Genomic DNA, 21,993 nt, shown 5'->3' on the forward strand with positions numbered 1-21,993 from the left:
TGGAGAGATACCATATTCTTTTATTGGAAGAATCAACATTGTGAAAATGACTCTACTACTCAAAGCAATCTACAGATTCAGTGCAATCCCTATCCAAGTACCAATGGCATTTTTCACAGAACTAGAACAAAAAATTTCACAATTTGCATGGAAACACAAAAGACCCCAAATAGCCAAAGCAATCTTGAAAAAGAAAAACAGAGCTGGAGGAATCAGGTTCCCAGACTACAGGCAATACTACAAAGCTACAGTAATCAGAACAGGATGGTACTGGCACAAAAACAGAAATATAGATCAATGGAACAGGATAGAAAACCCAGAGATAAACCCACGCACATATGGCCACCTTATTTTTGATAAAGGAGGCCAGAATATACAATGGAGAAAAGACAGCCTCTTCAGTAAGTGGTGCTGGGAAAACTGGACAGCTACATGTAAAAGAATGAAATTAGAACACTCCCTAACAGCATACACAAAAATAAACTCAAAATGGATTAAAGACCTAAATGTAAGGCCAGACACTATAAATCTCTTAGAGGAAAACATAGGCAGAACACTCTATGACATAAATCACTGCAAGATCCTTTTTGACCCAGCTCCTAGAGAAATGGAAATAAAAACAAAAATAAACAAATGGGACCTAATGAAACTTCAAAGCTTTCGCACAGCAAAGGAAACCATAAACAAGACGAAAAGACAACCCTCAGAATGGGAGAAAATATTTGCAAATGAAGCAACTGACAAAGGATTAATCTCCAAAATTTACAAGCAGCTCATGCAGCTCAGTATCAAAAAAACAAACAACCCAATCCAAAAATGGGAAGAAGACTTAGACATTTCTTCAAAGAAGATATACAGATTGCCAACAAACACATGAAAGGATGTTCAACATCATTAATCATTAGAGAAATGCAAATCAAAACTACAGTGAGATATCACCTCACACCGGTCAGAACGGCCATCATCAAAAAATCTACAAACAATAAATGCTGGAGGGGGTGTGGTGAAAAGGGAACCCTCTTGCACTGTTGGTGGGAATGTAAATTGATACAGCCAGTATGGAGAACAGTATGGAGGTTCCTTAAAAAACGAAAAATAGAACTACCATATGACCCAGCAATTCCACTACTGGGCATATACCCTGAGAAAACCATAATTCAAAAAGAGTCATGTACCACAATGTTTACTGCAGCATTATTTACGATAGCCATGACATGGAAGCAACCTAAGTGTCCATCGACAGATGAATGGATAAAGAAGATGTGGCACATATATACAATGGAATATTACTCAGCCATAAAAAGAAACGAAATTGAGTTATTTGTAGTGAGATGGATGGACCTAGAGTCTGTCATATAGAGTGAAGTAAGTCAGAAAGAGAAAAACAAATACCGTATGGTAACACGTATATATGGAATCTAAAAAAAAAAAAAAAAAAAAAAAGGTTCTGAAGAACCTAGGGGCAGGAGAGGAATAAAGACGTAGATGTAGAGAATGGACTTGAGGACACAGGGAGTGGGAAGGGTAAGCTGGGACAAAGTGAGAGAGTGGCATGGACATATATACACTACCAAATGTAAAATAGATAACTAGTGGGAAGCAGCCGCATAGCACAGGGAGATCAGCCTGGTGCTTTGTGACCACCTAGAGGGTGGGATCAGGAGGGTGGGAAGGAGATGCAAGAGGGAGGAGATATGGGGATATATGTATATGTATAGGTGATTCACTTTGTTATAAAGCAGAAACTAACACACCATTGTAAAGCAACTATACTCCAATAAAGATGTTAAAAAAAAAACAATTAGTAAAGCTTGTCCTAAGTCATTAAAAAAAATAATAATAAAGTCTGTTTAAAAAAAAAAGGATAACCATGGTCCATTTGGTTGTTTCCCATCACACTTGACTGAGGCAAATAGTTCAAAGTCCCTGGCCGCTTGTAAATACCTTTGTTCAGCTCTGCCACTAATGTAAATAGAAGAAAAGCTCACAGATATTTAGATAGTTGCACAGGGCAGAAAATCGAAATCTTAGAGGAATCAAAAGAAGTTATTTTTACACTGACCAAAATGGTTTGTAACATTAAAAAATAAACAAAAATAAAACAAAATCAGGTATTTGGCACTCTAGAGAAAAAAATAGTGATGGGAATATTTTCCTTTAATGTGAAATTCAGTCTATTCACACTTTGAATTTGGGCTTCTTTTTTAACTGCTGGGTCCAAGCGATTCAGAGAAATTCTAAAAACTTCTGCATGGAAATCAGTAAAGGGCGGATGGAGACCCATTGTGCATACACTTTCAATGCCCTGCAGCTGCACTCCGAGTCAAGTTCTCAAACAAATTCCTTTTCATTAGTGTAACTAGGAAAATATGTAAAACTCAGGAGACCCTAAGATTCTTTTGGCATATTTCCCTGAACAATTCCCAATACTTTTCATTTTGTCAGGCAGAGCAAATAAAGTGATGTGTAGGTGTAAATACCATGTGAAGTGTAGCTGATGAAATACAGATGACTCTGACGGAATAAGAAATTCTGAAGTTTGAAGAATAGCTTTTTAAAATGAATTAATCTGTTTTGCATTTGGGTTATTAATAGTAGAAGGTTTTTTTAATCCCATGGTTTTAATATTTTAATCCCACTGTTGATATATTCAAATCACATTTACACATGAATTCAAATGTGCAATAATATTTTGTTATCTAGGTTTACTGAAAAATTACTTGGGCATTTGAATTCTTCTAAAGCATGAGAGAAGACTTATGTTATAGTATTCAGGGATAAAAGCAGGACACAAAATGGTATTTATGGCATGATCTCAATGTGTAAAAAGGATAGATGCAGAGATATAATCCTGGAAGGAAATATAAAAATTTTGAATACTTCTGAGTAATGAGAGATTTCGTTTTCTCCTTCTTTTTACTTTTCTTTACGCTAATTTTTATTCAATGGGTCAATATTATTTTCAGATTAAAAAAAAGACCTTCCAGAAAAAAGGAAAAAATTCTTCATTTAATGGACAGGTAATTTATATTTCTTTTTTTTTTCTAACATCTTTATTGGAGTATAATTGCTTTACAATGGTGTGTTAGTTGCTGCTGTATAACAAAGTGAATCAGCTATATGTATACATATATCCCCATATCCTCTCCATCTTGGTCTCCCTCCCACCCTCCCTATCCCACCCCTCTAGGTGGTCACAAAGCACCGAGCTGATCTCCCTGTGCTGTGCGGCTGCTTCCCACTAGCTATCTATTTTACATTTGGTAGTGTATATATGTCCATGCCACTCTCTCACTTCCTCCCAGCTTACCCTTCCCCCTCCCCATGTCCTCAAGTCCATTCTCTACATCTGCATCTTTATTCCTCTCCTGCCCCTAGGTTCTTGAGAACCATTTTTTTTTAATAGATTCCATATATACGTGTTACCATATGGTATTTGTTTTTCTCTTTCTGACTTACTTCACTCTATGACAGACTCTAGGTCCATCCATCTCACTACAAATAACTCAAATTCGTTTCTTTTTATTGCTGAGTAATATTCCATTGTATATATGTGCCACATCTTCTTTATCCATTCATCTGTCGATGGACACTTAGGTTGCTTCCATGTCATGGCTATCGTAAATAATGCTGCAGTAAACATTGTGGTACATGACTTTTTTTGAATTATGTGGACGGGTAATTTATATTTCTTAAGAAGTTGCAACCATGTGTATAAGGGCTTGATAATGTCACTTTTCCATAACTGACCTGACAAAAATTAAAGGTGATTTTATTTCAAATGACGTTTTCATTTTAGATTATAAATGATTGTCTTGCGGTTTTAAAATGATTTCAAACATCCAGCTATCAAAAGATTAGATAACAAAGGCAGTTTACACACTTAAAAAATATCTCTTGTTGTGTTGGTGAGGGGAGTTCATTCCTCTCTTATAGAATACACTGTTATATGTCTTTTCTAAAAACCTCCACGCTCTGAGACAGATGCATATATACATCTCAAAATCCTACCCTCACAGCTTTTCTTTTTCTTTTCTTTTTTTAATTTATTTATTTATTTATTTTTGGCTGCATTGGGTCTTCGTTGCTGCACGCAGGCTTTCTCTAGTTGCAGCGAGCGGGGGCTACTCTTCGTTGCAGTGTGCGGGCTTCTCACTGCAGTGGCTTCTCTTGTTGTGGAGCATGGGCTCTAGGTGCACGGGCTTCAGTAGCTGTGGCACGCAGGCTCAGTAGTTGTGGCTCGCGGGCTCAGTAGAGCGCAGGCTCAGTAGTCGTGGCGCACGGGTTTAGTTGTTCCGCGGCATGGGGGATCTTCCCAGACCAGGGCTCGAACCCGTGTCCCTTGTGTTGGCAGGCAGATTCTTAACCACTGCGCCACCAGGGAAGCCCCAGCTTCTTTTTCAATGCAGGTGAAAGCAACACAATTTGATTTTTGTTCCTTCATAGGTCTTCGTTATGTAAGGGAATTTATACCACAATTTCAGAAAAAGAACTATTGATGTCCTGGGGTTAAATCTGTACTTGAGAATTCAGGTTTAATTTTGGCTTCTATGTATAACATGGCAGCCTGGCTTCTTCCGCTCAGTTACACACATAAAGGCCAGCAGAGACAGAGTGGAACGATGTTCTACTGGGTATGGACCAACACGTAGTGGCAATCCTAGGCGGCCAGGCTGGCGGTCACTCTCTGGCATGCGGCTGGAGGCCAGGTTATGACTTCAGGTTAGGAATCTGATAACAGTACCAACACAGGTTTTGTTTTAGAAGTATCAATTCTGTGTTCCCAGTGAAGGGCAGGGCCATGTGTAGATTTGTGCTTTTATTTCCAATACTGACAAGCCCAAAACAGAGTAAATCACAGCCATTCCATGTGAAAAATGGCTGCATGATTCTTCCTTAGTAAACTGAGACCACATCCTCCTGAGTTTTCCTAATTCTTCCTACCTTAAACAGGGTGAGAAAACCAGCAAACCCACCTACCAAGAGCACCTAAATCCTGGAAGAAGGGAAGCAAATCTGTGGATAAGATGCTAAATTTGCTTCTGAAGTTCTTTATGTCTCATAGTTAATTTACTCACTGTAAACAAACTTGCATGAAGCACACTTCCAGAAAAGCAACACTGACTGACTAGATGTTTGCTCCAAACTCTGGGACCCAGGAGTACCCACTCCCTGCCGTCAGCCAGCTCCTTTCACAGATCTGCCCCCAGAGGGTGCCTCAGGTGAGGCCAAATCTCCCCTCAAAGAGGTTTCCTACAGCTCAGTTATGGGGACATCAGGGCTGGGGTCGTAGGCTGGAGAGGATCCCATTAGGATTGGGAATCCAGCGGTAGTGAACCTGGAAGTCTGAGAGAGGTTTAAGCCACAGGCAACTGAGGTGCTGCAGCAAGGTATGAATTCCTTAAAAACACAGCCACCGAATGACTCTAGCTGTCCATCCCTCTTAGAAAACAGTAACAGAAGGAGATGGAGAAGGAGGAGCTGGGGGGTGGGATGGAGGGTGAGGTGGGGGGGTAGAGGGAGGCTAAAGGAAAAAGGGGAAGAGATATGAAGAAATTATTATACCATTAAAGAGGTGATATTATGGATGCTATCTTGCTTTATTTGTAGTTTTATCTTTATTTGTAGGTATGAAAAATTGAATTCATCTCTAGGGATTTTTCCTAAGCAGATCATTGGATAAATGCACAAATACGCATGCCCATGGTTGTTAATTTCAGCGCTGTTTGTAATGGCCAAAGATGGGGAACAATTTGAGAGCCCATCAATAGAGAATTGGTTAAATAAATTGTGGGACATCTCTATGTTATCTTCAAACCTTTTTTCTGCCTTAATACACTTGAAGAAGAATTAGAAACATGCTTTACTATCAGTGGCTGAGCCACAGCTATGTTTCTTGGTGCTGGGAAGATGTGTAGAATGGGACCCACCCTCATCCCAGGCATTTTTACCACTCCCCCCAAGCCCAATCCCCCAGCACATTGAAGAATCTGGGATGTGAGCAGTAGCATGTTAGGTAGTCATGCAAAATGATAACATAGCTCTATCCTGACTTACATGGAGCTAGGTATACAACATATTGTTAATAATCAAGTTGCTTACAGAACAGCATGTGTACAATGACCTCATTTATGACAGACTGCATCTGTGTCAAGATGGTCTCAAATGTGAACAGCCGTTTATACTTTCTTGTTTTTACTTTCTGTATTTTTCAAATAATTTTACAAGTATGCATGACTTTTATAACCAGAAAAAGAAATAAAGCACTTACACAAGTAATTAGATATATAAAAACCAAGTTAACTATGAGTCAAGTCCAGTTACAAAAATGTCTCTGTTAACAAATAGGGTTTTGTGCCCCAAGCCTTGGCTTATATATCATTAGTAAGTCAATGTAATGACATTTCAAGACAACAAAGGAATTTATATGGTCTCCTGATGTTCCCTTGGGTCACATTAAATAAATATTTGAAATCCCTTGTTTTCTATTGTTTTTCAGCTGGTGAATGTGTTTCTTTTTTTAAAAAAGAGGCAAAATAAAGCAAATGCTCCTTTTCACAAAAACTGTGCATTTGCCTTTTGTAAAACGAGCAACACAAATGTAAGTGGCCCAATATTAATTCTGAAATGCAAGAAAGAGAAATGAGTTTCTGTAATGCAAATTCATAAATATTAAGGATACTAATCAAAAAGTCTAAGTCTCACACAATGATCTGTTCATTTTCCAATGTTATTTCTAAGTAGAAAAACAACCCATTCAGCTCAAAATATTTTACTTTCAATTCTTATTTTAATTTTTATCATGAAAAGCGAAATGAAAAATCCAAGGCAGAACCAGGGTGACCAAAACACAATATGTGAAACAAAAAGCAAAGTCCTGTATTAGGAACTCGTTACACTTTATATTCTGTGGAGGAGACTCATTTGTTTTACACTGAAAATAAAAACTTACCTCATGTCAAATGAAGGACTGCCAAGTGAAATGGACAAAATAATGTCAAGCTGGAGAAGAGGATGGATTTGAGGGGTGTGGTGACAGATATAAACAGGGAAGAGAGTTTTATAAATGTCTTCTTAGTAAAAGAGATTTTAAAAGTAGTCTTACCCAGCAACTAAGACGTATTTTCCATCTGCTTGATCCTTTAACCTTTCTAGCAGGGACAAACGTACTTTGGCTTTGCTTTTGCCATAGATTTCAATTTCATCTGCAAGCAACCCTATCTCCTTGGCAAGGATATCCACAGCTTTTGGAGTCTGTGCTCTTGAAATCTCGATATCACTGGGTGGGGAAACATAAGAGGCAAGGGAGTCTGCTCAGCTTAGGTGGTCGCTGCTAGAGTAGAAAACAGCCGTACACCATGCCAACAATTAGATCAAATGGCTTTGTGGTCCTTTTTCCCAAGTAGGATTAAGTACAACCGCTAACAATTAAAGTGCATAAGAAAACGGTACATTGCTTTAGATAGAGAAGCAACTCTTAAAAACTAGATTCTAGAATTCTTCCCAGGTGCCAGGATACACCTCTGCCACAGGAAAGGAGATGGATTATTACAATGTGTCCAAAGGCCACCCCTAAAGATAACTCCATGATAGTATTACAATGTGTCCAAAGGCCACCCCTAAAGATAACTCCATGATAGTATTACAATGTGTCCAAAGGCCACCCCTAAAGATAACTCCATAGTATTACAATGTGTCCAAAGGCCACCCCTAAAGATAACTCCATGATAGTATTACAATGTGTCCAAAGGCCACCCCTAAAGATAACTCCATAGTATTACAATGTGTCCAAAGGCCACCCCTAAAGATAACTCCATGATAGAGCCCAGTGTTTCTTATGGGTCATTGCTGAATTCTTTAACCAGGAATGGACGGGTTATTGCATAATGCTTTATTACTGGGCTAGCCACATGTGTCTCTTGGCAATTCAAAAATGTGGAAATACTCTTTTGTTTTATCTGTGTCCATAGTTTTCCCTCTCAAGTCAAAAATCACATTTCAAAATATTTCATTAATTACATAACTGTCGGTAAATGGAGCTAGTGCCTGAGGCTCAACTTCAGACACAGGAAATCTTAGGAACTCCAGAGTGTCGCTGGGCAAACAACTGAACTATTCTATTTCACTAGTTAAGATCTGCAGGCTGCTGCTCATCTTAACAGGAGTGCTATGCAAACCAAAAGACTTCTCAGAGAGAGTCTCTTGGGGCTCCTGAGCTCAGCCGCTTCTTTTATTCGGGGTCTGGCCCATCCATCTGTCTGTGACTTGGTCTTGAGGGCTGATGTCTGACAATGCAGCAGTTTCCTGATTTACCCTGGGGTCCCTATTTTGCGGCGCAGCGGTCTCTCCACTGGTAGGCAGCCCCCTGCTCTATTTTTTTTCTGTTGCTACTGTGGACAATCTCTCAGTCCTCATGCTACCCTGTGTTCTCCCCCATGACCCCATGGAGCCTGACTCTGGTGCAAGAGGTAACAGTAAACCTACTTCCAATGCCCACTAGAGCGGGAGAGGGGGAAGGGTGCCTCTGCCCAGATGTGGGCGGAGCTCTGTACCTGCAGCTAGGTAACCCCTTCCCCAGGTCCACCTGCATTGTCCTTTCTGATTCTCCCCCCGCCAACTGCACCCCAGCCTTCACTGTCCGTGCTCCCACTTCATTTCACCTTCCTGGCTACACCTTTTTTTCTGTTTCTCTCCTCCCACAATCTCCTAAATTGAAGAGCCTACTCTTGGAAAGCCTCCACGGTTTTCTCTTCACTAGCTGAAGAGTGATGGTGACATCATTTTGATTTTCTGAGTGATTTATAAACTACTCAGCCTGCCTTTCTTTCCCCAGTGGCTGTACGAGTCAAATTTGGTTAAGCAATTTAGGGGCTTTTCCCCCCAAGGGGAATTTATTTGGATTTGTACACAATTTGGCAGAGTCCCTCTCAAGTTTTTTTTAGCTCTCTGTAAGTAGAATTTACTCATTGACCTTTAAAAATGAAGGTTCTATAACAACGTAAGTAGCCTCAAAAACTATTTTATGAAACAGATTGCACAACTACAGGGCTGATATCACAAAGAACATTTCTTGGAATTTATGTATTAGTGAACACAGAAGATGACTAAGATGTTTAGTCTATTTGAGGCGTGAAAACATAGCTTGGAGGGTTTCACCAGCCTGGTGGGTATAATCGAACCTTAGTGTTGGGCTGTGGCCCAAGGAAACACAGGTCAGTTCTGAAAAGCAACTGGTTATCAGGTGAAAAATGAGTCAATTCCGGGTGGTGTTATCTCCTACGTCCTGTGTATTCCATGCTGGCAGACGGCATCACCTGGTTAAGCGCTGGACTTACGGGCGCCCTGTAGGAAGGGGATTGGGCCAATTCACAGGAGGAGGGGTGGCCATGGGGGATTCACTAGGAGGCTGGAAAATGCATTTGCCTGGCTCAGATAGCTTATCTAGAGAATTGTTCCAAAATCACATGCTGAGACTGTCCTGCAGTTTGTATTTCCAAATTTATACAGAGGGAATATGTAGCTTACACTTCATTAAATACCACGCTGAAGAAAATATCCATCTGGACCCTCCCAGAGTGTCCTGTCAGAGAGCAGATACCACCACGTTCTGAAGAAGGCAGAGCTCCGGTCCCACGTCTAATGGCCTTTGGTTTGGTTGGTCATTTACCCGCAGCGTAGAAACCTACGAGGCCCTGAAGACCAAGCTGACGTGTGTTTGGGCATTTCTAACACTGAAAAGCATATTCCAAATATTACATTACTGTATTCTGCCAAATCTAAGATACCATTATTTTAAGAAAAAACACTGCCATTGAATACAGGGTACATCATTGACAATAAGGTGCATCCTGATTTCAGAAATTTAAAAAATCTATATCTTAGAACTGATAGAATATGGTCAACATGTTCATTATCATTTAATTTTGGAGGAATTAAATGACAGAAAAAAATAGTACAGCAGGACTTCCCTGGCGGTCCAGTGGTTAAGACTTCACGCTCCCAATGCCAGGGGCATGGTTCGACCCCTGGTCGGGGAACTAAGGTCCCGCAGGCCGCACAGCACGGCCCAAAAAGAAAAAAAGAAAAAATAGTGCAGCAATTTGATTAGAGAAAATTATCCACCATCAAAGCCATAACACCACAAGTTGTGCCCCCATCCAATGGGTAACTTTGGATATCTAAGGCACTTTGGTGAGCCAATGTCAGTATAAACAAATCACCTGAATACCTTGGTACGGGGGACAGAGGCTGAAGTTTCAAGCAGTGAAGTCTCCACCTCCTGTACTGCTGCTCACGGAACCATCTCCTTCTGCCACTAACCATGTTCTTCAATAGGGATAGGAAGGAAAGCATGTCAGAAAAGTAAAAGCTGACAGGTTACACATCTAAACTATGAAAATATCGAATATTGTTCAGGGATATTGTCATGAAAAGGAGTAAAAGTTGCACAGTAATCCGAGTGAACATCAGGACTAATTTTATTCATATATAGTTAAATGTGCAGATCTTTCTTAAAAAAGAAAATGTGAGATACAAGTACTATTAAAAAAGTTTGTATTCACTAAAGTCATCAAGTACAGGGATTAAAATTATAGCATCACCTCAGAGAAGAAAAATGAGGGAAATATGAGAATGCATGCCTGGCTGGCTGGGATGCCCAGCTTCACCAAAAATTTGCACCATTGCAAGCATAATCCTTCTACAGTTGATATAATAGAACAAGCAAACCGAATTATCGGTGATACGTATATATATATTTACATACACACACACATATATATAGAAATAATATTTGCCTTTAGTTGCAATGTAACAGATGCCTTACAGAAATGCACTACGTCCCATTTTGAAGTAAAATTTTTAATTGTGTATTGCATGTATTAAGAAAGAAATGAACTAAAACCTGCTTCTGTTTAATTAGAGGCTCAGGTTTCTCTACCGCTACTTAACGCCTCTGCTGGCCGGCACCCTCACTGCAGGCTTCGGCACCAGCCTAGCACACAGCAGTGGGGAGCCGGAGATCTTGGGCTTCAGGTCACACAGATAGCGGTGGTTCGAAAAGATGTCCACAAACTCTTTAACACTCCTGTCTTCAAGAGGTGAGCCCAGTTCCCTTTCCCTGGGTTGTGAACTAGATTGGTGGCTCAGTTCTAGCAAAGAAGAAAAGAGGAAGTGGTGGCATGTGACTTTGGAGAGTGGGTCATAAAACCTACTGCAGTTTCCTCCTTGCTCTCTCCTTTGATCCCTCATGCTGGGGGAAGTCAGCTGCCACATCGTGAGCAGCCCCATGGAAAAATCCAGGTGATGAGGAACAAAGGCATCCTGCCCGTAGCCAAAGAGGATTTAAATACCACATGCCAACAGCCATGTGAGGGTGCCATCTTGACTCCTCTGGCCCCAGTCAAGCCCTTCAGATGACTACAGCCCCGCCATCTTGATTTCAACCACATGAGAGACTCCAAGCCAGAACCATCCAGCTACGCGGCTCCAAATATGTGACCCACAGAAACAGTGAGATAATAAATGTTTGTTGTTTTAAATTGCTAAATCTGGGGGGTAATTTATTACACACCAATAGATAACTAATAGAGGACCCTGATGTGGGTCCCTGCCCCATACTTGTCATGTGACGATTTCTCCAAGTCTCCATTTTCTCATCTATCAAATGGGAATCACACTATCTTACAGGATTGTTGTGAGAATTAAATGACACCATGTTTGTAAAGTGTTTGACACTGTGTCTGCTCAACAGAAAACACTTCCAAATGTTAGCAACTATTCATTGAAGCTCCAAACTCAAAAATTCTCAAATAGCTGTGTCAGACAAACCTGAATCCGCAGAGCGGCAGCAAGGAGACTCACATCTTCTGCGATGGGACCAGTACCATGGACACCGGGAGAACTGCATCCAAGCTTCCCTGGAAAAAAAAAAAAGACTTTCAGCATATTGTTCCTTGTAAAATGACAGGACGTTCAATGATGTTCTCGTTTTCAACCAAGGAAGTTAGGATGTCATGGCACAGCTACAGATAGGTTACCAGGTAGGTCCTGGCACAGCCTTGGGGCTCTCAATTGGGCCTCATGTTTAGAGTGTTGACCGGCTTAAAATCTTGCCCCTACCTCTTACTAGCAGTTGTTACTCTGGGCCTGTTAATTAATGTTGTTCAACCTTGTAGAGTTTTGTGAGAACTGAATGTGATATGGTAATGTAAAGTGCTTGTCACATTGTATGCATGTTTAAACAATAAATTAAAAAATCAAAGCAATTTCATGTGTGAATACAAAGTATTGGGTTGGCCAAAAAGTTCGTTTGGGTTTTTCCATAACATCTTACGGAAAAACCCGAACGAACTTTTTGGCCAACGCTATATTAAAAAGGAGACCTAAAACACCTACAGGACAAGCCCAGTTAAAGTGTTCTGTGAACGACCAGGCTTTCTTGGATAATTTTTTTAAATCCCTGTCATAAAAGTGACAGAGACAATTTTCCATCAAAACTGAGAAATTATATTTTAGGGCATTAATTTTGAGGATTACCTGGATTTCAAAAGAGCGAGGCATTTTATAAGAATTCTACTGTGGTTGGCACTTAGGAAGTTTATGAAAAGTAAACACACGTAAAATGCTTTAGTCTACATCCTCTCTTAGAGAAGAGAAACATTGCTAATAGTAACTTTTTTGAAGTAAGAAACTATTTTCTTCTTTTTCGGACCACTCTACTTTTTATTTATTTATTTATCTATTTATCTATTTATTTAATTTTTTTTACCATCTTTATTGGAGTATAATTGCTTTACAATGGTGTGTTAGTTTCTGCTTTATAACAAAGTGAATCAGCTATACGTATACATATACCCCCATATCCCCTCCCTCTTGCATCTCCCTCTGACCCTCCCTATCCCACCTCTCTAGGTGGACACAAAGCACCGAGCTGATCTCCCTGTGCTATGTGGCTGCTTCCTACTAGCTATCTATTTTACATTTGGTAGTGTATATATTGGACCACTCCACTTTTTTTTTTAAAATCAATTAACTATGTATTTATTTTTGGCTGCGTTGGGTCTTCGTTGCTGTGTGCGGGCTTTCTCTAGTTGCGGCGAGTGGGGGCTACTCTTCCTTGTGGTGCGAGGGCTTCTCATGTTGCGGAGCACGGGCTCTAGGCACGCGGGCTTCAGTAGTTGTGGCACATGGGCTCAGTAGTTGTGGCTCACGGGCTCTACAGCGCAGGCTCAGTAGTTGTGGCGGACGGGCTTAGGTGCTCCGCGGCATGTGGGATCTTCCTGGACCAGGTGTCGAACCCGTGTCCCCTGCATTGGCAGGCGGATTCTTAACCATTGTGCCACTAGGGAAGTCCATGACCACTCTACTTTTAAATTATCCATTTTCCTGGAAGTTCTTTGCAAGAAAGAGCATGAAACAAAAGTAAGTGTTCTGTGATGTTCTATTGTCAAATGTATTAAGGGTGTTGGAAAATCATATCCCTCAGGTGTTGTTTAAAGATTAGCAACACTTCAGTTTTATAAATCATATTTAGGCAAAAGCCAAGAGTCTAGAGAATGAGAGAGATTTGTTTTCTTCTGTTTGAACCACTAGAGATCTGATCTAAAGGTCTTATCCAGCCACTAAGGAAAAGAAATATGCTTCCCTCTTTCTTACCTCTATCTTTAAATGATGGAGAAATAAGAAAAAGCTACATTCTAGGATGTGATCTCAACTTATAAATGCATGTTACAGGAATAAATCACAAATACCCATGTGAATGAAGACTATTTCACCTACAGAATTACACAGTGAATAATTTCTCCCATACTCTTAGCCACTGTCTTGCATAAAATAGAACATGGCTAAAACGAATGAAGACTTTAAAACACAACACAAAAGACACATACACTCATATTTCAAACTGTAGGAGAATCTTGTAGGGACCAATATTTTTCTTTTTGAAGAAGAGTTATCTGAATTCCAGCAATGCTTTTAGTATGTTATTTTCTTTTCCTTCTACTATATTCCATCCAATAAAACTGAGTGTAATTTTTTCATAGGAAAAAATCTTAAGATGGTTATCTCAAGTTGACTGGGTCAGAAGTTACTTACTTTCTTTTCTATTGTATACTTCAAAAATTTTCTATCATAACCACTGTATCACTTTTGTAGTAGGAATCAATGCAATCTTAATATGGATTGAAAGTTCTGAACCTGGAGAAATTGAAGCAATTAAGATGGTAACTCAGTGAATCAGGAATACATTCTTAATAAATTTCTTGGCTAAGGAGAATTGCAAAAGGAAATCATTACATCACCCCCTTGCCTATGTAGAGGCAGGGCCCCACCCGGAGGGGTGTCCACACTCAGGCTGTGAGTCCAGCGGGCTCCCATCCCAAACCAAATGGGTCTTTTCACTTCCCACTAACCACTCCCCATTAACTCACAGTTCCTTCCTCCAGGGACAAGTCAGTGAATCACTTTAAAAGATGGCCTTTCATTTATAATTTTTCTTATAATAACCAAACTTGCCACAATCGGAAAATTTAAGGCTAAAGTGTTACAATACTTCCCCTGGAAATCAGGACAATCCTTTTCTGACAGGAGCTGTTCCGAGGCCACCCTGGGAATTTTAGCAACTTTGATTAGCATGAGTCCTGGGATGCAGCCCAGGGCTCCCTGCTGACTTATGTTTGCTTAAAACGATGCTGTGAACTACTCTGACCCATAAAGTTGCTGTTTTGATCCTGTTCTCTGGGCCCAAGTATTAAGACCAGTTTCTCCTTTGTCCCATTTGGTACATCAGAAAATAAGTTTGAATATTAGAGTGCACAGTGGTTTTGCTTGGGATGAATTCTGACCTTTAGCAAGCAGAGCATTACAAAATCACAGCCCACTTCCTTCATTTGAAATAATTTTTTAAAAAATAAAATTATGCTTATAGCTAGAAAACTGAACACTGCTATGTCCCTGTTTTCAATCTAAACATTAGACTCATGCCATAGAAGAGTGAACAGATCCAACAAGTTAGGTGTAATTGTTTTCCAAGCACTGCTTCTGGGATATCAGCCATCAAGAAAATCTCTCTGGGGATTAGGTATTCAATAAAATGCCTCTATAGAATTACCTCATCATAAATCACCATATCCTATCTATTTTTACAAGGGGGGGGGAAGGGGAACCCTGTACCGTTAAGATGACTATGAAAATTTCATCATAAAGCCCTGCCTTCACCCAGTCATAAGTATATTAAAAATTCTTTTTCTCTGAAGTTTAAATAAAAGCAACTTTCCTTTTAATAATGCTTGAAAAAGGTCTTCATTTGTTTAAAGTGGAAAATTATATATAAAAGAGAGGGAAAAGGCCTTTCTCCAATTTACTCATAGATTAAAATTTCATACTAATTAAAGTTGCTAAAATTAAAAGTTTTGGACTTCCCTGGTGGCGCAGTGGTTGAGAATCCACCTGCCAATGCAGGGGAGATGGGTTCGAGCCCTGGTCCGGGAAGATCCCACATGCCGTGGAGCAACTAAGCCCGTGTGCCACAACTACTGAGCCTGCCCCAGAGCCCGAGTGCCGCAACTACTGAAGCCCGCGCGCCTAGAGCCCGTGCTCCACAACAAGAGAAGCCACCACAATGAGAAGCCCGTGCACCTCAACTAAGAGTAGCCCCTGCTCGCTGCAACTAGAGAAAGCCTGCGCGCAGCAATGAAGACCCAACGCAGCAAAACCAAAACAAAACAAAAAAACTTTTGACAATTGAGAAATGTAATGCTATTATAAATAGTACCGACTGGAAAACATTCATCCATTTAATCAGTGTAGCATTTTTCATCTCTGCTTTTGTGCCGTCAGTCCTGTTTTTAAGTGGGATGCAAGTTCAAGGAAATGTCTCTATATCTGCAACTAACATAAAAGTGCAATCAATTAGAGTACAATTCTGAGTCCATGTTTATTCACTCAGTATTTACTGACCCCTTCTATGTGTCTGGCACTATTCTGGGCGCTGGGCATTCAAAAATCAATAAAACCACTACTACTGGACCAGATAAATTGAAAATAAACTAACTGCAATCAGTCTACATACAGAATTGTTAAAACATAATGCTTGGTCTTATTTTTTTTTCCCTCAAGAGAACTGCTACATCTAAATCTAATGTTTTTTAAATGCCTTTAAAAAATAGAAGTTCTAAAAAGAAACATCAGAAATGGGGCACCGTTTCACCAATAAAACATATGGCTCATGGGGACTCCCAAAGAACACTGAAGCAGACTCTCCTATCTCCAGCCAGGATTGTACCAAAATCGTCCTGAACATATAAACTCTAATAAAAAACAGCAAGTAAACATTGTAGCAAGGAAACATTCATTAAAAAAAATAATAATAAAGTCATAACTGACTATCCTAGTCCAACGAGGATTCTGAGCAAATCTACCGTGCATGTCCACTGTTAATGGGTTAGGCATTGTTTTTTTCAGGAAAAAAAAAAAGAAGCTGTACCCAGAAATTACATATATTTCAAAAAAGTAATTTAGTACATGCTTTCTGTATGCTAAAAAGAGCCATTAATCCCACATTCGTATTATATTGTACCTCTAATTGCTCTATTCATGTGTGTGCTCATCTGTGAACTGAGTACACGAGCATTTTGGGAAATTCCTGAGCATCTTCCTTTCAAAGCGCCCCAAACAACCCCCTAGCCCTTCAGCTCCAAGGGGTTTTTAATCTGATTGGTCGATTCTGGGAGGAGCTACATTTCCCAGAGAGGAAGGTGCATTATTTCTCTTTTTGAAGAAAGAGTTAAATGAATTTCAGTAGAGCTTTTAGCATATTACTTTCTTTTCTTTCCATTGTATATCAATAAAATTAAGTTTAGTGCTTTTTTAATGGAAAAGTGTAAAATGGTTATCTCAAGGTGACTGGATCAGAAGTTACATTTATTTTCTCCTTGATACTATTCTCTATTTCACTCTGTGTTCCGGGGCTGCCTAAGTTTCAAGGTCTAGAACTCCAGTGTGGTACCGGTAGAGACCCCTACTCCTTTTGGCCCAAGTTCTGACCAGCTTTGGGGGAAAAAAACGCCATCCTCCTGGACAGTTCAGTATAGCCTCCCCTACCACATGTTGAAATTTGGAGGCCACGGGTAACAAAGAGGGTTCTCTGTCTCCCTCTGCAATTGTCTCTTGCATACACATGTCACTCAGGGACTTGAGGGGGTGGGCTGGGTGTGTTAAAGCTCTCTTAGCCCGAGTGTCTTTCTGTGAATGAGAAAAGGGTATCCCTGCTGGGCCAGCTCCTGCTGGCCCCTGGGCTGAGTGCCCTGGGGCTGGCACAGCTTCAGCTACCCTGAGGGTGACCTGATGTGTGGTCCAGGACGTTCCTGGGTCCCTTGGCAAACACCATCAAATATCAGCACCTATCCTAAGACCTCTTCTGTTTCTAAGGGTGACTTTCACAGTGTTCTGAAGTGACTTTGTGGCTCCAAGGGAGTGCTTGAGGGGGTCACTGCAAAGGGAAATTACAAACACAGGGGAGCTAGTCTCCACTCCCGTCCCTCTGGTAGCTGTGTTTTCATCTGCTTTTACGTGTTGAGGTTCATCTAAGACTGCTTTAGGAGAAAGGATTCTGCTGGTTTTTGAAAGACTGTGAAAACCACTGTTTCTAGTTTACCTCACACATGTAAAAATTTCCTACTTTAGGTCACAACCGACTTGACTGCTTGATGCTAGAGGCCAGCAGGGGACGTGCTGATGAAGGGGAAGAACGGAACGAGGAGGAGGAGGAGGAGGAGAGGCCCTGACTGCAGCTGGCATCTTGGCTGCTCTCTGCCCGACAATATGGTTCCCATACCAAGTAACCCAAAAGGCAGGCACATGACATGACCTGTGTACATATGTTGACAGCAACCATCATTTCAGGAATATACTCTTCTGAAGAAGATTAACTTTTCTCATAGCAATCTTACCTATTTTGATCAGTGGCCTGGCACCAATTTGAAGACATTTACCTGACAGAAAGTCATGGGAACAGTTGAGAACAGTAGTTCCTGGTTGAATCCAAGAAAGGGGAATCTCTTCCGGCTTGGGTGAGCCCAAGATCACAATGTCAGCCTCATGAAGCTAGAAAGAAAAAGAAAAACACCACACACATTTTCAACGGTAGCATAAAGACGTGACGATCAATGTCAAATGCCTTCAATGTAACAGACAACAATCTTCAGAGTTCAGTTCCACACGGATGCACTGACAGAATCACTTTACTAATTTAATAATGTAGCTCATATTAGTACAAACCAAATGTGATCATCATATCCTAGGGAAAAAAAGGAAGCTTTAAAAATTTCTTCAGGGGGACTTCCCTGGCAGTCCAGTGGTTAAAACTCTGTGCTTCCACTGCAGGGGGGCTCGGGTTCGATCCCTGGGATGTGGCATGTGGGGAACTAAGATCCCACATGCCGCATGGCATGGCCACAAAAAAGAGAGACAGAGAAGGACAATTCCATCATTGTGATCTGTACAGCAACAAAGAAAATAAAGTGTTTACTCTTATTAAAAAAAAAAAAAATTTCTTCAGGGCAGTCACTTCAGCATATATACTACGTGTAGTCTTATCATTTACATGTTTTCAACACTAACTGCAATATCAAGTAAAGGATGGGGCCAAGGAAGCTGCACTGATGGGAGGAGGAGACTGCAGGCCGAATGGGGTGGACAGCATCCTGACTCCTGCAGCACCCTGACTTATGGGGGAGACAGTGCTGGTCGCAATGAAGCCACTTGAAGATCTGACCAGTGCAGGGAGCCTTCCGGCCTGTACAACTGCATAATCAAAATTAGACCCATATGGAACTTTTACTAGATCCAAGGACAGATTTTCAAGAGCTCAAGCAAGAATCTCATTTTCCTTGAGGTCCTGGTTAGTCTCTTGTCAAACTGTTTTTGTTTTTTTTTTTTTCTTAAAGAAAAAGGAAACAATGCAACCACTATTACAAAAGACATTCACATGTCTGCCCTGTTTGTATTTTGATAACACAGCACAGGAGGAACATGTCTGGAAGGACAGTTATGAAGTAGGGTAAGAGGTTGGCTCTGGCCTCAACAGAAGAATGACCACTTGTCCCAGTACCAACTAAGCAACCAAAGACTTCAAACTGGATCCGTATGTGGAGGGAGAGAGCTGAAGAAGAAATCTTAGACCCATGGGGAAAATACCAACAACTGCGCATGTCAGCTCACAAATACATGAGGTTGGTGTCATTATACCCATTTAATGGACAAGTAAACTGAGGCTCAGGGACTGTAAGTGCCTCTATGGTATGTCCTGTCTCCCCAGCAAACCCAGCCTTGGAATACTCAATACTCTATGAGGCAGAAAGAGAGGGAAGCTGACAGCCCCCCACTCTGTAGCGCTGATGGCCCCTCCCCCATTGTTTTTTCCACAGACTTCAATGCCCTGCAACTGACTGCAGACTCTTCAGAATCAAACAGACAGGAACGGAAGACAAAACACAAAAACTCCCCCAGTGCCACTACAACCACCCAACAGCCCAGGAAGTGAACGGGCTCCAATGGTCCTCATCCGCTCTCAGCTTGGACATGCTGATGGCTGAAGATCGTGGGGAAGGACCAGGCCAGCTCCTCAGCCTGAGTCCATAACACTGTTTGGGCAAGAGGCTGCATCAGCTAAAGTCTCAGGAATCTTGGGAACAAAAAAGCCAAGATCTAGAGCAGCTCCGAGCTCCCGTGATAGAGGAGAAGCATGGTGAAAATTTAAATGCATGTCTTTTCAACGAGCCGATAAAGCCAACTCTTACAGGTTAACATCCCAGGAACACTTGATCAGCTGGATCATGCAAATAGGGGAGAGCAATTCAGTGAGTACCGCTAACAAGGCCCAAAGGTGCTCACTGCTTTTCAGCACCGCCCTTAAAAGGCACAGGAAGAGGAATACGTTAAAATGGTATCTCTGTGAGTCTGTATTAGTCACATTCAAAAAGAGGTCCCTACTGGAAAAACCACTTTTTTAATGCCCAAGTCACAGCACTGTGAACCCGAATTAAGAGGTTTACAGCCAATATTCCCAGCAATCTAGTACGTTAACGTCCCATGGGTTCTGTACAGATAGAGCTGAAAGGCAGCTAGACTTGCAGGTGATGTTATATTTAGGGGAAAAATGTGTTCTTACAGAAAGAGGATTTTAAACATCTGATAAGAAAATATCTGTGTTCCTTTACCACTGCAGACACTCAACCACAGTAAGACCTGAAACACAGATGCTTAGCGTGTGGCAAATGATCAGCGGATAAGAAACGCCATTTCGCTGCATTTTCCACGCTCGACGGCGGCAAAAACAGAACATGTTAAAACATCTACAAAAAGGAAGTTAATATGTACAAGACTGCAATGTTCATTTTGGAAAAAGCCAAGGATCACAGGTTTAACTGAGTCCCCTAAGAGTACTTAGTTTCCTACATGTGGTGTCTTCGGTACAACCTGTTCTTTTCATTACCGATAAATCTCGGAAATCTCATTCCGACCCCTTAACTGTGTACCTAGACTCAGCTCGAAAGCGGGCTATGCTAACAAGCAACTGGGGGGGGCAGTTGATCCCGCAGAGAAAAGGCCAAAATCTCCTCCCCCAGCCGTGATCGCATCGGAGATGCTAATCTTCCTGGAAAGGAAAAGTGCTAGATGCTTAAATCAATAAATAACCCACGGAGGCCCAGGCGAGGTTTTTAATGATTCAAGGAGAATTATCATCTCACTGGCTGTTTCTACTTTCTTCCTCCCTAATGGGAAGGACCCTGGCCAAAGCCTGGCTTGAAACTTTACTCATAACAAAATATTGCCTTCTCTGCTGAGACTTGAGTGGAAGCAGCTTTCAGCAAACCGCCCACTCCCCAGGCAGAAGACCAAATGTTAAAACAATCGCAAGACACAGATATGCAGGCATTTAGTGTGGAGCACGTGGGAATGCAGAGGGTTTAGATACCATGAAAACTACTTTTCTGAAGTCACTGATTTTTCAGGGAGTGTGGGTGGGGGACAGGTCTCAGAATACGGAGGGGGAGATGGAGGACAGATAGGACTTGCAGAGTTATAAGGAACCTCACAACTTTGTATTTAGCAAATGAAATGCATTTTAAAATGGAAACTCCAAAAAGGACAGCCCCACCTTCCTAGTTAGAAGACAGGACTTATGCTATCAACGGTTTTGAAAGGGCATATATGAATCTCAGGCATGAGATCTGTATGCCTACAAAAGGTAGGACAGGTTAAAAAAAAAAGGTTTGGAGCTATGTCCTGAAGCATCGTGACTGAATTACCTGAGACCTATCAAACCTGCTTCTACATCCTTCAAAAGTTATCAACACAATTCAGAAAATAAAGTTCAAAATGAAGAACAATACTTAAAAAAAAAATAGGTACTTTCTCCAGCAAAGACACGCTTCTCAAATTACAGTGACTGAAGAGAATAAAAGAGATCCAGGATTCTTTAGTGAATATACTCATTCACCTGCCATCTGTCAAGTGCCGCCTGGGGCAGACACTGAGGTTGCTGAGGATCAGAATATAAAAATCCCTGCCTACAGGATTTGAGAGCTGGGGATCTTCAAGATGGAGGCGCAGGGCAAACCACTGGAATACAGAAAAGAGACAATTAAACATTCGATTTCTACTTCTTTTGCCCACACAGTTGGTAAAATACTTAAAAACTTTGCTAGTGTTTAACATCCGGCAGTCCGTGTGTGACAGGGACATCCGGCAGCTGTCACACACAGTTAAGTACAGGGAGGGGCCCCGAGGGAGGGAGGGTGGGAGGTGACCCGGCCCTCATTCTTTCACTTTCAATGAACTGGGACACTTTGTGGTTAGTGGAAGCCGGGTGAGTGGCTTTACAGATCACATCATGTTCCGCAGAAGAGTCTTCACAGTGCTCTGCAATGACAGGGCGTGTCTGTGAGATCTCATGTGGCGTGGAGGCCCCGTGGCTATCTCATGGCAAAGTCC

The 21,993-nt window shown here is 41.2% G+C and overlaps 1 protein-coding gene across 6 annotated transcripts in view; it reads right to left on the bottom strand.

The window, feature by feature from the left end:
• The window catches only part of MTHFD1L (methylenetetrahydrofolate dehydrogenase (NADP+ dependent) 1 like), a 242,306-nt gene that overhangs the window by 194,400 nt on the left and 25,913 nt on the right, over positions 1-21,993 (bottom strand). For 4 of the 6 annotated variants that reach the window (XR_011074944.1, XR_011074945.1, XM_068551138.1 and 1 more), the window contains exons 8-11: positions 17,991-18,102; positions 11,830-11,918; positions 10,229-10,326; positions 7,106-7,279 (exon numbers count right to left, since the gene is read on the bottom strand). Coding sequence is in view for 4 of the 6 variants with exons in the window: in XM_068551138.1 (XP_068407239.1) it covers positions 7,106-7,279; positions 10,229-10,326; positions 11,830-11,918; positions 17,991-18,102 (473 nt within the window). In the remaining 2 variants the exon portion in view is untranslated. Of the gene's footprint in view, positions 1-7,105; positions 7,280-10,228; positions 10,327-10,905; positions 11,151-11,829; positions 11,919-17,990; positions 18,103-21,993 lie in introns of those variants that run through there. The other 2 variants (XM_068551140.1, XM_068551141.1) reach the window with 2 other exon arrangements.

The sequence above is a fragment of the Eschrichtius robustus genome, chromosome 9 (assembly GCF_028021215.1).
Source record: "Eschrichtius robustus isolate mEscRob2 chromosome 9, mEscRob2.pri, whole genome shotgun sequence".
Lineage (NCBI taxonomy): Eukaryota > Metazoa > Chordata > Mammalia > Artiodactyla > Eschrichtiidae > Eschrichtius > Eschrichtius robustus.